General features: G+C 40.7%; 2 protein-coding genes across 4 annotated transcripts in view; one reads left to right on the forward strand and one right to left on the reverse strand.

The window, feature by feature from the left end:
* Positions 1 to 17,398, forward strand: part of LOC140573633 (astrotactin-2-like) — a 789,110-nt gene that overhangs the window by 664,888 nt on the left and 106,824 nt on the right. The gene's annotated exons all lie outside the window — the stretch shown is intronic.
* On the reverse strand, positions 1,040 to 6,087 carry trim32 (tripartite motif containing 32). Its single transcript, XM_072693419.1, has 2 exons — positions 6,009 to 6,087; positions 1,040 to 5,349 (listed from the first exon to the last, which is right to left on the reverse strand). The coding sequence occupies exon 2, from the start codon at positions 5,336 to 5,338 to the stop codon at positions 3,323 to 3,325; it is 2,016 nt and encodes a 671-aa protein (XP_072549520.1). The 5' UTR covers positions 5,339 to 5,349; positions 6,009 to 6,087; the 3' UTR covers positions 1,040 to 3,322.

Here is a 17,398-nt window from a genome sequence, read left to right on the forward strand (position 1 = left end):
ATTAAATTTAACTGGGGCAAAATGAGCCATAACTTATAGCACAAGCTATAAGCTTATTTTTCACCAATTAATTATTATATATTATTATTATTATTATAAAATGTATGCTATTCATGTAGAAGGTTCACTTTCATATGAATTAAACATATTACATCCATACAATTCAAATACAAATTACCTAATTTCTGTAAAAACCCTTAAAATGTGTTTTTTGCAAACATAAAATAAGCCACATTTTAGGCCTTATTTTTTAAATGTTTTAATTTTTTACTAAATTCAACTTAACTGTTAAAAAATAAAACATAAAATGTGCCGTAACGTTTGCATAAGTCACAATATAAGTCTTCTTTTTCCATATTAAGGAAAATTCAGTAAACAGTGAACTAAACAGTACCTGCGGCTCCGTAGAGAATTTCTTTTCTGAGGCGTTAAACCAAACCTGTCATTTGATCAAGGAAGCTCACGCTTTTTATATAAACCCTTTGTTACCACCCTGTTATGCAAATTATTGAGCATGACCTAAATGTACAGTTTTTAGTGTGCAATTGGCAACTTTTTGATAGTGCCAGATTTCCTGCTTTATGTGAGTTTCATAAATCACTACATCAGTAAATCCGTGATACATAATTTTCTAAAGTGAATAAAAAAAACTCTAAATAAACACAGTCGTAAGTTTTTAATAAGTCAATTCTCATCAGAAATTCAGTACCTATTCATGCTACTCTAGCAAAACTCATACGGATATAAAATATAATCTTTTATATCAGTATGAATTTCATACAGAAGATCAGTTTATCAGTGTCGGGTTGGTAATAAGGGTTAAACTAACATCCGCCCAGCAGGCATCTTGTGTAATGGACATTTCGAGTGCTGTAGGTTAAACTCATCACTAATTACAGACTAAACAGCACAGAATGATATGCATAACAGGGTGGTAACTGGTTCCAGTAATCCACATAAGGGTGAGGTTATATATAATTGTATACAAGTATATATAATTAATAATAATAATTAATAAAATGTAAAAACACAGTGAATAAATCATTAAAACAGCTTTAATTAATGCTTTATTGAACCTTAATTTGTGTTCCTTAAACTTTGACCTAGTTTAGGTATCAGCAGGTATTAACAGCAGCCCAGAATTCCTATATTGATGCACCCCTATTAGTTTATTCATGTAAAAATTATGTACACATGAATTTTTTTGTAAATTTCAGCATAATTCAGTGGATGAGACGTAATCATTCAAAGCTCATTCATGGCTTTGCTGTGAATTTGTGGTTCATTATAGAGAAGCTTGCTTCATTTCTTTACAGTGGTGATGAATGGAAGCAGGCGTTGCTGTAACACAAATATAGCCACATTCTTTACTATCCAAAACCCACCAGTGACGCTACCACCACCACGTGTCTTCAGACTTGTATAAATTGCAGTGTTAGTAACAGTGTAGTGTTAGTAGACCCTTAAGAAGTGTGTGTGTAATAGTGTAGTGGTCAACAACACTGCCCTCCACCGTGTCAGACAGGGGTTTGATTCGCACCCTGACTGGATCCCTCCACCAAGAACTACATTGTCGCTGTCCCACAAAAGCGTTTTTCACTTTTTGACATATTGTGAATCTGGCAGCTGTTCGTTATACTCTGTCAGGATTTCATGATAACCGGACCAATAGAAATGCTCCAAAATGACTTGGATTTAAATATTTTTCCATTGACTTCCATTGAAAATTCTGAAGGTTTTTTTTGGCTCTCCTGTAAAGCGGCCATTCTGGAGCTCCCAAGATGGGTCAAAAAGGTTGAAAGCTCCCAGAACTATTGTTAAACCACATACCAGACAAAAGGAGACCTATTCTCAGCAATCCGAAGTTAATAACCCTCTCTGATGAAGCTTTCAGAAGCATTAAACTCTTCAAACATGCGGTTTGCATCCACCACCACCACCACCACCATCATCATCATCAGCAACCGACTCTCCAGAACTTTCTCCAGAACTTGGAACCACTCTGAATGACCGTGCTTACATATCAACCAGGTTCATCAAGCATCTCAGTGGGTTTCAATTAGAAAATTCGGTGGAATTCCCTTTGAAATCATGTAAATTCAATGCATTGCTTCCCCAACTCAACCACAACCAGACACACACTCACACTCAGAACACACAAAACACAGGGTAAAACTCACTTCCCCTCCCGAGAAGAGGAAAATACCACATTATCTCAGGACACCCTGCTCAATTCTGGATGCTACATCACTCAAGATCATCACCAGCTTTCAGGAGAACCTCTTACAGTATACTTCCAGATGTTGGGTTATCGTCTCAGATTGAAAATGATAAAAAAATGAAGTGGCAAATATCCTAACTTCCTTTTTCAGCCCTAACGCTTCCTGTTCAGCCTCCATTTCTAGGAACGTTCGACATGAACAGTGTTTCTCGTGGTTCTCGTAGAAGGACACTTGAATGCTCTCATATACTATTATACTACCATATCCGTGCCAGAGTCCAGGGTTCTGCTTAGACACGTCTGCTTTTAAATGGCCTCCCTGGTCTTCGATTCAGCAGGTATTGCATCGGGACTGACCCTACGCTTCGGAAATATCCTGAATTTGAAGTCCTTTGGTAGCTACGACACTTACATGGCTGCACAAACCTGTGTACGGTACAAAACGAGCACAGCGAATGATTGACTTGACGATAACTGACGACTGAATTGAAGACACCGATCATCTACTTAGCACTGCGTTAATGGTTTTATACCAAGGTTAACTGATGTCGTTACACAGGAGTTGATATCTGGTCATACAGTGAAAACGTAGCCTACTTGTTCCTTTTGATATGAGAGGTATAAGAGGGCACTTTGACACTGAGGAGTCTTGGGTATTGGGAAGGATACGAGCAAGAAGCTCAGAGCATTAATAGGTGGGTATAAGTAGGTTGGGTTTATGTATCCAGGTTAAACGCTGGAGTCCGTTTAGCTATTTAACCGTCCTTGTATATAGTGTTTCGCAGCCTATGCAGTGTTGCTTAGCGTCTCCCGACTCCCCCAGTCCTTCATCTCGATGCTAACACGGCACGGCAGTCAAAACAATCACGCATGTAGACATTATTGATTGACAAACACTCCCACGCAGAGACGACACTCGTCAATTATTGCCATCTGTTGTGCCGTATTCCTAAAGCAGCCACATCGGTAAACACAGCCCACGTTCCAATCTCTGCTGGCAGTGGTGAAAGAGACAATATCAAGAATTCCTCGCCTGACTCGCGTCGCTTCTTTCCACACAGCCAAGACACTGTCTTGAGTACACGGACAGCGGCGGCCGTCCTAACAAGTCGAGGAACGACGCCTCTGCAAGTACGTGTACACCTTGACGCAGTGGTCCCAGCAATCCAACACCAGCAGCTGCCCTTTATGTGTAACGGCCACGCCCACTGGGCACGTCAGGCCCTCCTGAATCAGGACGTTGTAGCCGCCTTCCTTGGGAAACTGCAGGATCTCCTTGCGGCCGCTGTCCGTCACCAGCAAGTCGCCGTTGGCGTCCACGCACATGCCCGTGATGCAGCGGAAGTCCTCAGTCTCGGAGAAGAAGTGGCTGAGCTGCTTCCCCAGCTGTCCATCCGTGCCCACCGATCCGATGGAGAAGCCGCCTTCCAGGTGGTGCTCGTTGTGCCTGTTCTCAATGTTCAGGCCCAGGCCTTGGGTGAAGTAAACCGTCCCCGAAGAGTCACAAGTCACGAACTTGGGCCTGACGGCCGAGCACAGTCTGTTGTAATTCACCACCCCGACGTTGCGGTCCACAGCTAGGCACCACAGCTTCCCTCCCTCCACGTCCGACACCACGAACTGCCCCGAAGGCATGGCAGCTATGCCCCAAGGCTTGATGAGCTGGTTCTTATGGCAGGCGATGCAGTGGCCGTCTGTGGTGTAAACCTTGACCGAGTTGTCGTAGTTGTCCGTGACTCCAATGAGACCCTGAGGGGTGATGGCGATGGACAGAGGGATGAGGTTGGGCAGGTCGGCGCCTAGGAAGCTCAGGACGAAGTTGTCGATGCTGCTAGGGTTGCGGCGGATCTCCCGCTGGAAGCCCTTGCGGTTGAATATCTGGATGCGGTAGTTTCCTCGGTCCGCCACCAGCACGTCTCCCTGCGGAGTCACGCAGATGCTCACTGGCAGGTTGAACATGCCGGGGAGGTTGCCTTTGCAGCCCATCTTCTTGACAAACTGGCAAAGCTGGCCCCCAGAGGCACCGCCTGTTGCCCCAGGCGATGGTCCCTCTCCGTCCACAGACTTGGACTTGAAGCTACCAGGTGAAGCGCACACAGCTTCTTCTACAGCAGTTATCATGTCTACATCTCGATACAAGGCCAGAGGGGCTGCGGTGGCGGCGGCAGCAGTGGCAGCAGCTATCTCCAAACCATCCTCCTCATCAGTGTTAACTGTACAGGGCTTAATTGTCAGCTGACCCACGTCCAGGGACTGCGGGTGCTCTGCCTTGACCAACTCTGGGTCCTGCAGCTTCAAGAGGACTGGCAGGCTGCTCTTCAAGTCAAGCTCCTCCTCATCATCATCTCCTCCACCTTCTTCCAGCAGAGCGGTGTCGGTCTGCTTGATCCTCATGGTGAGGTAGTCGCAGCGGGACACCACTTGCACCTCTGCGATGTTCAGAAGGTACGTCTGCTCTTCCAGAATCTGAGCGTTGAGTTTCTCCACCTCAGCCATGGAGGCGGCAAAGGCACGGCGCGAGCGGCCGAGCTCCTCCTGAAGCCGGAGCTCCGCCCTGGCGTACTCCTGCTGTACGGCCTTGTACTTGAGGCGGAGGGACTTGGACACGCTGTCGATGGCCGCCTTCTTCTTCTGAATGTTGGCCATGGCCTCTCGGAGGTTGGTCAGCTTTGCACCCAGGTCCTTCCTGCGCTGCTCGGCGGCCGTGCGGATGGTCTGCACGCCGTGGCCCTGATGCTGGTGGCCTTCGCCCTTGCAAGCGTCGCACAGCACCACGCCACAATCGCAGCAGTACTGCCGCGGCAGGCGATTCTTGCAGGACTTGCACATGAGGCCGGCTGCGGAGCTGCAGGAGCTGGCGCAGTCGATGATCTTCAGCACCGTGAGGTTGTCGGCCAGCTGGGAAATGCTACTCATGCGGGATACCTTGCTGCAGAAGGGGCAGCGCACCCCGTTAATAGTGCTGGCCAGGAGCTTCTCCAGGCACTGCCGGCACACCGAATGCCCGCACTGGAGGAGCTTGGGCCGGAGCTGGTCCTGATTGTACGTCTCCAGGCAGATGGGGCACTCCAGCACCTCCCGAACCAGGTCTGGGTCCAGACATGACGGCGTGGCCATGATGCATCTCACTGACGTGCAGGGAGAGACAAGAAGACAGCCCACTGAGTCATTTACAGTACAGCATTATGTAACGTGATGATGTGTGGCGTTACGGTAATTACGGTACTTCGCTGGGCCGCTGCACGGTATTTATTCATGAGACCCAACAAGCAAGCGGGACAGACGTTCCCTACGGTAGGGGCAGGCACGGACACCCTGCTATTCTTCATTCAGACATACATAACAAGGACTTTGTGGAAATTACCGGCTCGAGATGACCAGGAACCCTTATTCTGAACTTCTCAACACCTGTAATGGACTGGACTGAACCAGTACAGGGGTTGGTCCAAAAATGGTCCTATTGCCTCTATTTCTCGAGGCAGCTACAAGTTACCTGAACAGGTAACAACAGCAGCCGTGCCAATTACTGCTAGATCACCCAGAACCAAACATATGGGCCGAGCTAAACCTCCAGCTCTGCACAGATGTTGATCTGCTCCTGGTAGCCATGCTAAAGGCTAAAGCTAAATGCTGTGGCTAAAGCTAAGGCCCCATGCAGGAGCAGAAAGCTGCATCATGCCGCGGTGACGAGCAGACAGCACTGATCCGCGCAGCAGTTAATTAACACTACTAATTAACCTGGACAGAGCGGCTGTCCGTCCGTCCGTCCGTCTGCGGTAACGCTTACCTTCCCCCTCAATGTCAGCCTGACTGCGGTCTGTGTCTGTGTCTCTCTCTCTCTCTCTCTCTCTCTCTCTCTCTCTCTCTCTCTCTCTCTCTCTCCGGCTCTCTGTTTGTGTGTGCACGGCACTGCGGAGCGGTGACGTCATGGGCGGTCGTCTCAACGCTGTGATCTGATTGGTGGAGAGGCGGACCGGCGTCCTGCACTCTGATTGGTTGGGAGACGGATCTGTCAGCTTGTTATTAAATTATTAAAAAGAAATGAAGGAGCCCAAACTATAAATACTAAAAAAAGCTAACTAATAAGCACAACTAATGATTATTAATAACAAATAAAATTAATAATGACATTTACAGAGTAATCAATGTTCCATAATAATAATATTCCAATAATTATAGTAATAATAATAATAGTAATAGACATCAGCAGTAATAGTACACACACATTATTATAATTTTAATAATAATAATAATAATAATAATAATTATTATTATTATTATTATTATTATTATTATTATTATTATTATTATTATTGACGGAATATTATTCATAAATAACTATAACTTTGAATATTATATACTACTACGAAAAAGAATATTATTAATAACAACAACAACAACAACAATAATAATAATAATAATAATAATAATAGACATCAGCAGTAATAGTACACACACATTATTATTATTATTATTATTATTATTATTATTATGGACAGAGTAATATTCATCAACATCTATAACTATGAATATTGTATACTAATACTACTACTACTACTACTAATAATAATAATAATAATAATAATAATAAAAGTACTTTTTATTTTAGATAAATGACATTACATCATTCTGTAAATGTTTTATTATTGTCATACAGTAATGAGCATTACTAAATTGTCACTTCAGCTGGGTAACACTAACTGACATATTGATAGTGTTATTCTATCAACAATAATTAAGGATGATGATGATTTATTATTGACAGCATAATTGTCGTTATTTTCAATAGTTAAACTGCAACTACTCACAATAATAATGCAACTACTACTACTTTTACTACTATTACTAATAACAATAATAATAGTAATAATAGTAAATACTTCATAAATATTATATAATATCATAAATTATTGCTTTTACCTTCTTGTTCCTCTTTTTCTTCATTTTCTCATTATTATTATTATTATTGTTTATTATTATTATATTATAATTATTGTTGTTGATGATAGTAGTATTATTGCTTATTGGGTAGCACTTATTGAAATCTAAATGACAGAGTGGTATTCTGTCAATAATAATAAGGATGATGATGATTAATTATTGACATAATAATAGTCTTATAATTGAATATATACTGCAACTACTCACAACAACAACAATAATAATAACAACAATAATAATACTAATATTAGTACATGCATCATAAATAGTATTATCTTCTTTATTATTATTATTATTATTATTGACATAATTATACATATCAATGACTATAAATATTATATACTATTACTACTACTAATAATAATATTAATAATAATAATAACAGTTGATGAAGAAGAAGAAAAAGAATAAATGTAACATTAAAACATTATGTAAATGTTTTTTTTTTATTGTTTTACAGTAATTATCATTACACAATCGTCACTACAACTACTACTACTGCTACCACAACTAATAATAATAATAATAATAATAATAATAGAAGAAGAAGAAGAAGAAGAAGAAGAAGTAAAATCATATCTTAAACAGTAATATCACAGAACTCCTTTTTAACACCTGCTTTTACAGTTTAATGCAGTTCTTAGTTAATGCAGCTCCTTCTCCTGCCGCTAGATGGCAGCAAAGGTTTGCTTAAACATGTGTTAAACAGAGCAGCTAGAGAAGCTCGCTGAAGGAGCACGTGGTGTGTGAGCCCTGCTGTGCTCATGACCCTCAGCTCTCTGTCACTGAGTGTTCAAAGCTCAGCTCCCATTAAATGTTGCCTGGACCACAGTTCTTCAGCAGCATTAGATCTGCCATATCTAATATTACCCTAATATCTAATATTACCCTAATATCTAATATTCCCCCAATATCTAATATTACCCTAATATCTAACATTACCCCAATATCTAATATTACCCTAATATCTATTACCCTAATATCTAACATTACCCCAATATCTAATATTACCCTAATATCTATTACCCTAATATCTAACATTACCCCAATATCTAATATTACCCCAATATCTAACATTACCCTAATATCTAACATTACCCCAATATCTAATATTACCCTAATATCTAATATTACCCTAATATCTAACATTACCCTAATATCTAATATTACCCTAATATCTAACATTACCCCAATATCTAATATTACCCCAATATCTAACATTACCCTAATATCTAACATTACCCCAATATCTAACATTACCCTAATATCTAACATTACCCCAATATCTAATATTACCCTAATATCTAACATTACCCCAATATCTAACATTACCCTAATATCTAACATTACCCCAATATCTAACATTACCCTAATATCTAACATTAACCTAATATCTAATATTACCCCAATATCTAATATTACCCTAATATCTAACATTACCCTAATATCTAATATTACCCCAATATCTAACATTACCCCAATATCTAATATTACCCTAATATCTAACATTACCCTAATATCTAACATTACCCCAATATCTAATATTACCCTAATATCTAACATTACCCCAATATCTAATATTACCCCAATATCTAACATTACCCCAATATCTAATATTACCCCAATATCTAATATTACCCTAATATCTAGCATTACCCCAATATATAATATTACCCCAATATCTAATATTACCCTAATATCTAACATTACCCCAATATCTAACATTACCCCAATATCTAACATTACCCTAATATCTAACATTACCCCAATATCTAACATTACCCCAATATCTAATATTACCCTAATATCTAACATTACCCCAATATCTAATATTACCCTAATATCTAACATTACCCCAATATCTAACATTACCCTAATATCTAACATTACCCCAATATCTAATATTACCCTAATATCTAACATTACCCTAATATCTAACATTACCCCAATATCTAATATTACCCTAATATCTAATATTACCCCAATATCTAACATTACCCCAATATCTAACATTACCCCAATATCTAATATTAACCTAATATCTAATATTACCCTAATATCTAACATTACCCCAATATCTAATATTACCCTAATATCTAATATTACCCTAATATCTAACATTACCCCAATATCTAATATTACCCCAATATCTAATATTACCCTAATATCTATTACCCTAATATCTAACATTACCCCAATATCTAATATTACCCTAATATCTAACATTACCCTAATATCTAACATTACCCCAATATCTAATATTACCCTAATATCTAATATTACCCCAATATCTAACATTACCCCAATATCTAACATTACCCCAATATCTAATATTAACCTAATATCTAATATTACCCTAATATCTAACATTACCCCAATATCTAATATTACCCTAATATCTAATATTCCCCCAATATCTAATATTACCCTAATATCTAACATTACCCCAATATCTAATATTACCCTAATATCTATTACCCTAATATCTAACATTACCCCAATATCTAATATTACCCTAATATCTATTACCCTAATATCTAACATTACCCCAATATCTAATATTACCCCAATATCTAACATTACCCTAATATCTAACATTACCCCAATATCTAATATTACCCTAATATCTAATATTACCCTAATATCTAACATTACCCTAATATCTAATATTACCCTAATATCTAACATTACCCCAATATCTAATATTACCCCAATATCTAACATTACCCTAATATCTAACATTACCCCAATATCTAACATTACCCTAATATCTAACATTACCCCAATATCTAATATTACCCTAATATCTAACATTACCCCAATATCTAACATTACCCTAATATCTAACATTACCCCAATATCTAGCATTACCCTAATATCTAACATTACCCCAATATCTAATATTACCCTAATATCTAACATTACCCTAATATCTAACATTACCCCAATATCTAATATTACCCTAATATCTAATATTACCCCAATATCTAACATTACCCCAATATCTAACATTACCCCAATATCTAATATTAACCTAATATCTAATATTACCCTAATATCTAACATTACCCCAATATCTAATATTACCCTAATATCTAATATTACCCTAATATCTAACATTACCCCAATATCTAATATTACCCCAATATCTAATATTACCCTAATATCTAACATTACCCCAATATCTAATATTAACCTAATATCTAATATTACCCTAATATCTAACATTAACCTAATATCTAATATTACCCTAATATCTAATATTACCCCAATATCTAATATTACCCTAATATCTAACATTACCCCAATATCTAATATTACCCTAATATCTAACATTACCCTAATATCTAACATTACCCCAATATCTAATATTACCCCAATATCTAACATTACCCCAATATCTAATATTACCCTAATATCTAACATTACCCCAATATCTAATATTACCCCAATATCTAATATTACCCTAATATCTAACATTACCCCAATATCTAACATTACCCCAATATCTAATATTAACCTAATATCTAATATTACCCCAATATCTAATATTACCCTAATATCTAACATTACCCTAATATCTAATATTACCCCAATATCTAACATTACCCCAATATCTAATATTACCCTAATATCTAACATTACCCTAATATCTAACATTACCCCAATATCTAATATTACCCTAATATCTAACATTACCCCAATATCTAATATTACCCCAATATCTAACATTACCCCAATATCTAATATTACCCCAATATCTAATATTACCCTAATATCTAGCATTACCCCAATATCTAATATTACCCCAATATCTAATATTACCCTAATATCTAACATTACCCCAATATCTAACATTACCCCAATATCTAACATTACCCTAATATCTAACATTACCCCAATATCTAACATTACCCCAATATCTAACATTACCCCAATATCTAATATTACCCTAATATCTAACATTACCCCAATATCTAATATTACCCTAATATCTAATATTACCCCAATATCTAACATTACCCCAATATCTAATATTACCCCAATATCTAACATTACCCTAATATCTAATATTACCCTAATATCTAATATTACCCCAATATCTAATATTACCCCAATATCTAACATTACCCTAATATCTAATATTACCCTAATATCTAACATTACCCTAATATCTAATATTACCCTAATATCTAATATTACCCCAATATCTAATATTACCCCAACTGGTATGAGCTGTCCCTGCTGTGACAGTATCACTGCTGCCAAAAACCATGTAACTCCATTTTTCATTTTCTGACATAATGGGAATCTGACTGGGGCTCTTGGCGTATGGGCATAATATCATATATCATGATGAATGGACCAATAGAAACGCTCCAAATTTACTTGTTGGGTTTTGACCACTGGAATGGTCATATGGTTGACCAGCTAAACCAGCACCAGACCAACAACATGAGACCAGCTGGAATCCTGTCACCCTCAGAGCAGGTCGTATTTGGGTGGTGGGTCATTTCCAGCACTGCAGTGACAGGTGGGGGCCTACACAGGACATCTTGAAGATCTTGAAGAAGTTTTAGGTCAGAACCTGTTGAGTTAATGAGCTAGTCGAGCTACCTGAAGCTTCGTTAAGGTCACCTGTCTTTACGTAGCCAGTATTGCTCCCTTACAAGCTGGGTTGGCATGAATGGCTCCAAAAGTTTGTGGACACCTGCTCATCCAGCATTTCTGCTGTAACCATGGGTGTTGATAATGAGTTTGTCTGCGGTAACATCCTTTACCCCTTTCAAAAGAGATTTTACTCAAGATGTTTGGACATTGCTGTGAGGAGGATTTGCTTGTATTCAGCCTCACAAGAGCATCGGTGAGGTCAGGTTCTGATGTTAGACGATTAGTTCTGGTGCTCCAGCTTTTCCCAGAGGTATTATGATGGAGTTCCATTCCTCCACTGCTCCACAGTCCAATGCTGGGGTGGCTTCATGCCTTTCTAGCCAAGGATTAGCATCCAACATCGTGACCTTTGGCTACATGAATGGTGTTTGGCCCGCTGTATTGTACTGTATTGACAAAAGTATTGGGACGTCTGCTCATTCATTGTGTCTTCTGGAATCAAGGGTATTAAAAAGAGTTGATCCTGCCTCTGTTGGAGGGACTGTCTCTACTGTCCAGGGAAGAAGGCTTTCTACTAGATTTTGGAGGAGCATTGCTATGAGGATTTGATTGCATTCAGCTGTTGATCACCACCCCACTTCATCATCCCTAACTCATTCCAAAAGTATTGGACGGAGCACCACCATCCATCATTCCAGAGAACACAGTTCTTCCACTGCTCCACAGCTCAATGCTGAAGATGGCTTTATACCCCTCTACAACCCACGCCTGGCATTAGACAGTCCTATTCTATTGGCAATGCTTCTCTACAGGGACTAGACAAGATGTGTGAGCATTTGCACATCTGTGTCAGCAATGGGTGCAACTTAAAGTAGCTGAATGCATCCATTAAAAGGGGTGTCCACAAACTTTTGGACATGTAGTGCACACAGGTAGGTAGGAGAATGTAGAGTTAGGAGTCTTGCCCAAGGACTCTTATTGGTGTAGAGTGATGTTCTTGCCTTAAATAAAAGGGTTCTTTAGGGTTCTTAAGTGCAAAACATTCTGCAGATGGTTCTAGATAGAAAGGTTCCCCCATCATTAAAAGTCAGAGAAGCATTTACATTTAAGGCGTTTGGCTCGGGCTCTAATCCACAGTTATATACACTATATGGACAAAAGTATTGGGACACATCCTAAAACACACCTGGTGATGCCATGGAAGAGCCATGTTTGTAATTTAAGACCACTACAGTGGGAGACCACTGCAGTTCACCTAAGTACTCTCAGAAGAGGGGGAGGGTCTTCGGTCTGGGTTTGAAGACAGCGAGCGTTGGACTCTGCTTTTCAGACACCCAGGGGAAGTCCGTTCCACCACTTCGGTGCAGGACAGTAAAAAGTCTGGACGCTCGTCTTCCGTGGATCTCAAAGGATGGCGGGTCGAGCCGAGCCATACTTGAAGCTGGAAGGGCTCTTGGTGCAGATCGGCTTTTGACCATTGCCATCAAGTACGGAGGAGCTGGCTGGTCCAGGCTTGGATTTGTAGGCCAGCCAGCATCACTTACACTGAGTGGTGAGGAAAGAGAGAGCGCCACCATGCACACCCAGAGAGAGCACGACCAATTGTGCTCTCCTGGACTCTGGCTGCTGATGGCAAAGCAGCATGGCTTGGAAACCAGAGCAGGGTTGCTGTGTCCAGGCGGTACCATCCAGACCTACCATGACCTGGACTAAGCCGAAGCAAACATTAGGAAGGCTGGATGATTCAGGACTTTGTCCAGGTCACGAGTCAAACCCTGAGCAGATTAGTTTTGAAACGTCCGTCCCAGAAGGCTCTGTTTGTTATTCAGGACATAAAGAACGTTTCCCAAAAAAACGTCTCCAAAAAATTCAAGGGCGAAATGCGAAGTGTGGTTCGCTTGACGTATGTGATTAGGAAGTGCAGCGAGCCTCTATCAATCAAAAGCGCTCTCAGTGATGACAGCTCCATTGTAAGTCTGGGTGCATTTGAGGAGAATTTTCCTCAGGCTGACCGGCCAGGACGTGTAGCTTTGCCCCAGTGCTCAGACTCCAGTGTCCAAACAGAACAGCTCTGGCAACGAGGTGGGAGCTGCTTTCGGGATCCAACCCTGCACTGTTTTCTTAATCCTTTAGTGGACTGGGAGACTCTTAGGACTCTTCTGGGTTGGAGAACATTGTACAACTCTATCAAAATCACAGTAACTCACTTTCTTCATGAACACAGCACTTTACTGTTACACTATGTTGACAAAAGTATTGGGACACCTGCTTATCAGATTTTGGAGAAGCATTGCAGTCAAGATTTGATTGTCGCATCCCCACCTCATCATCTCCAACTCCACAACTCATCTCAAAAGTATTAGATGCAGCACCGTCCATCATTCCACAGTCAGTTCTACTGCTCCACAGCCCAATTCTGGGGGGCTTTATCCCCTCTTAGGCCCATGCCTGGCATTAGGCAGCATGGTGCCAATAGGTTCATGTTAATCTGCCTCAGAGAGTCCTATTCTATTGGCAAGCTATGTCATCAATAGGCTCATTCCCCTGGAGAACATCTGGGGAATTCAAGACTGGAACCCAGGTGGTAGAATAAGCTATCCTTGGGTGTTCAGATATTAATGCCCAAGGTATTCTTGTAGGTATTAGGCACTGTAAACCAATCCCTGATACCCATCGAGACAAGAACTTCACAAGTCCCCTGAAGGTGTCCTGTGGTATCTGACACCAAGACATTCGCAGCAGATTGTTGTGAGGTGGGACCTCCATGGATCACATCAATATGAGCCTTGGGCGCCCAGGACCCTGTTGCCAGGTCTCGGGTTGTCCTTCCAGGACAGATCTGAGCGTTCACCAAGCTTGGACTCCACATAACCTTTGAAGTTGTCCTGTGGTATCTGGTACCAAGACATTAGTCCTTAAGTAAATTGTGAGGTGAAGCTTCCATGAGCATCAATGACCCCTCCAAGGTGCCCATAACCCTGTCACCAGTTCACTGGTTGTCCTTCCTTGGAGCGCTTTTGGTACTGGGTACTGACCACTGCATACTGGGAACACCCCACAAGACCTGCCTGATGTTTTGGAGATGTTCTGACCCAGTAGTCTAGAACATCTCAGTCTGGTTCTTTTCCAAGTGTCTCAGATTCTTCACTTATTGGGCACTGGCTGTTCACTTGCTGCCTAATATGTAGATCCCACCCCTTGTCAGACGTCACTCGTGTTCACTTGACCTCTCAGGAGTTTTAATGCCATGGCCGATTGATGTATCTAGATAGCACATGAAGTAGGCTATTAATTAATCATATAAGATCCAGATGCAGGTGAACGTAAATCCAGTAAAAGGAGAAACAAGAGCTTCTCATTCTGAAGAAAGAAAGTAGTGAGATCTTGTCGGTGAGCTAGTCTGAAGAACAGAGCTCGGTTCCTCCAGGTTTCTCCTAGATGCCAGACCCCAGTCCAGCCAGCACAGCGTGGAGGATGTGTTCAACTCCATCAGCAGCAGCAGCAGCAGCAGCAGCAGCTCACCTGATTTATCATTTTAAAATAATCTGGGTGCAGAAATTCTTGAACTCTTGTGAATTATTTGGTAACCATTTAGTTTAGCATATCATGTGGAGTCCCACAGGGTTCTATTTTGGGGCTTATGAAACTGATACTGTTACTTCTGACAGAAATGTAGGAATGACAGTGATGAAGCGGGGGCTTAAATAGAGGGTCTAACGTCATTAAGCCCTGATTTACCACCAAACCAGGTGTTGATCTGAGGAGAACTCTAAATAATACTAAACTCCATGAGAGAGGAGAACTTTGGAGATGTTCTAATGATGAACACAGTGATGGAGAACCACCACCACCACTTTCTGTAAGAGTGTTGTGGGAATCAGTGAGTAGGTAAACATGTACTGGTGTAGGTACCATTGCTGACTCTTGTGTCTGGCAGCATCTGAGCTCCATCTTTGAACTCTGGTCTAATTGCACTAGCTAGGGATCTTTCCTGAGTGCACAACAAAGCACTTTTGTAAGTCGCTCTGGATTAGAGCGTCTGCTAAATGCCGTAAATGTAAATGTAGTGTTATTTCTGTCTGAGGACGCAGGCTTTGAACCTGAAAGTGAACTCACTAAACGTTGACTCACGCCCAGTGAGAGACTCTAAAAGACCACTTCATCCTAGCCGTTTTAAGAGCACAGCAGGAAATGAGGCCAGCCACTCCGCCCATTGCCGGAGCTGATGCCTTTTCTGGATTGGAGTGAAAATGCAACCTTTTGTTATTAGAATAAAAGCTGGTTGACCACAGCGTTACATATGGCTGAGTTCACTACGTTTATGTAAAGTTGCTGGAGAACAGCTCCCACCCCATGCATGAGACTCTGGCAGCACTGGGCAGCTCCTTTAGTGACCGGCTGCTTCACCCCAAGTGTGTGAAGGAGGGGTATCACGGGTTCTTCCTTCCTGCTGCTGTCAGACTCCACAGCCAGCACTGCTCCCAGCGGACCACATACACACACACTGAAACTACACACACATGTTCAGGAAATAGATATATATATATATATAAGTCCCTCAATGTAAAAATACTATGTGCAGATAACCCCCCCCCCCCATGTCCCCAATTTCCAATTATCTATAAATAATCTGTAAATAATATTGTTCTTTACTTCTATTATTTATATTGATTATATATTATATAATTATATATTGGTCATTTATCTACATTTATTTGCATCTGAGTGTCTTGCTATCCCTTTGCTGCTGTGGCACTGTGAATTTCCCCACTGTGGGACTTATAAAGCACTTCTTATCTTATCTTATCTTATCTTAAAAAGAGAGAGTCTGCTAGCTGCACTAGTTACTGTACCACTCAAAGGTCTTCAACAATGTCATTTTGCACCAAAAAATGAATAAAAAAAAGGCTAAATCCCAGGATTGCAAGTTTGAATGCTGCTTTGCCATTAGCAGCTGGAGCCTGAGAGAGCACAATAGGCCATGCTCTTTCTGGTGGGTAGATGGCTGGCACAGGCGTTGTTGTTGGTTGGTGTGTCAGAGCTAGGCTGGGATCCGGCACTGCCCTCTAAAAGTGCATTGGTTGCCTAATTATGCCGCACTGGTGTGAGTTCGACTGACTTCGCATGTAGTGTCGGGAGCATTGCAAGTGATAGAGGGAGTCCTAGTGAGTGGGTGGGTTAAGTGGCTCAGCTAAAATTGGGGACAAAATTAAAAGGTACAAATAAATAAAATTATATTAATTAATATCACATGAAGTAGGCTATTAATTAATCATATATTATTTATTTACTTATTATTAAAGATCTCATCAGAACAGATCAAGCAGGTGAAGATAAATCCAGTAAAAAGGAGAAACAAGAGCTTCTCATTGTGAAGAAAGAAAATAGTGAGATTTTGTCGGTGAGCTAGTCTGAAGAACAGAGCTCGGTTCCTCCAGGGTTCTCCTGGACGCCCCCCAGTCCAGCCAGCACAGCGTGGAGGATGTGTTCAACTCCTTCAGCAGCAACAGCAGCAGCAGCTCACCTGATTTACCATCATTAAGCCCTGATTTACCACCAAACCAGGTGTTGATCTGAGGAGAACTCTAAATAATACTAGACACCATGAGGAGAACTTTGAGAGGA

This window comes from Salminus brasiliensis, chromosome 1 (genome assembly GCF_030463535.1).
Source record: "Salminus brasiliensis chromosome 1, fSalBra1.hap2, whole genome shotgun sequence".
Classification (NCBI taxonomy): Eukaryota; Metazoa; Chordata; class Actinopteri; order Characiformes; family Bryconidae; genus Salminus; species Salminus brasiliensis.

Coding starts and splice junctions, on each gene's coding strand:
- trim32 (XM_072693419.1), bottom strand. CDS start 5,338: ATGGCCACGCCGTCATGTCTGGACCCAGACCTGGTTCGGGAGGTGCTG.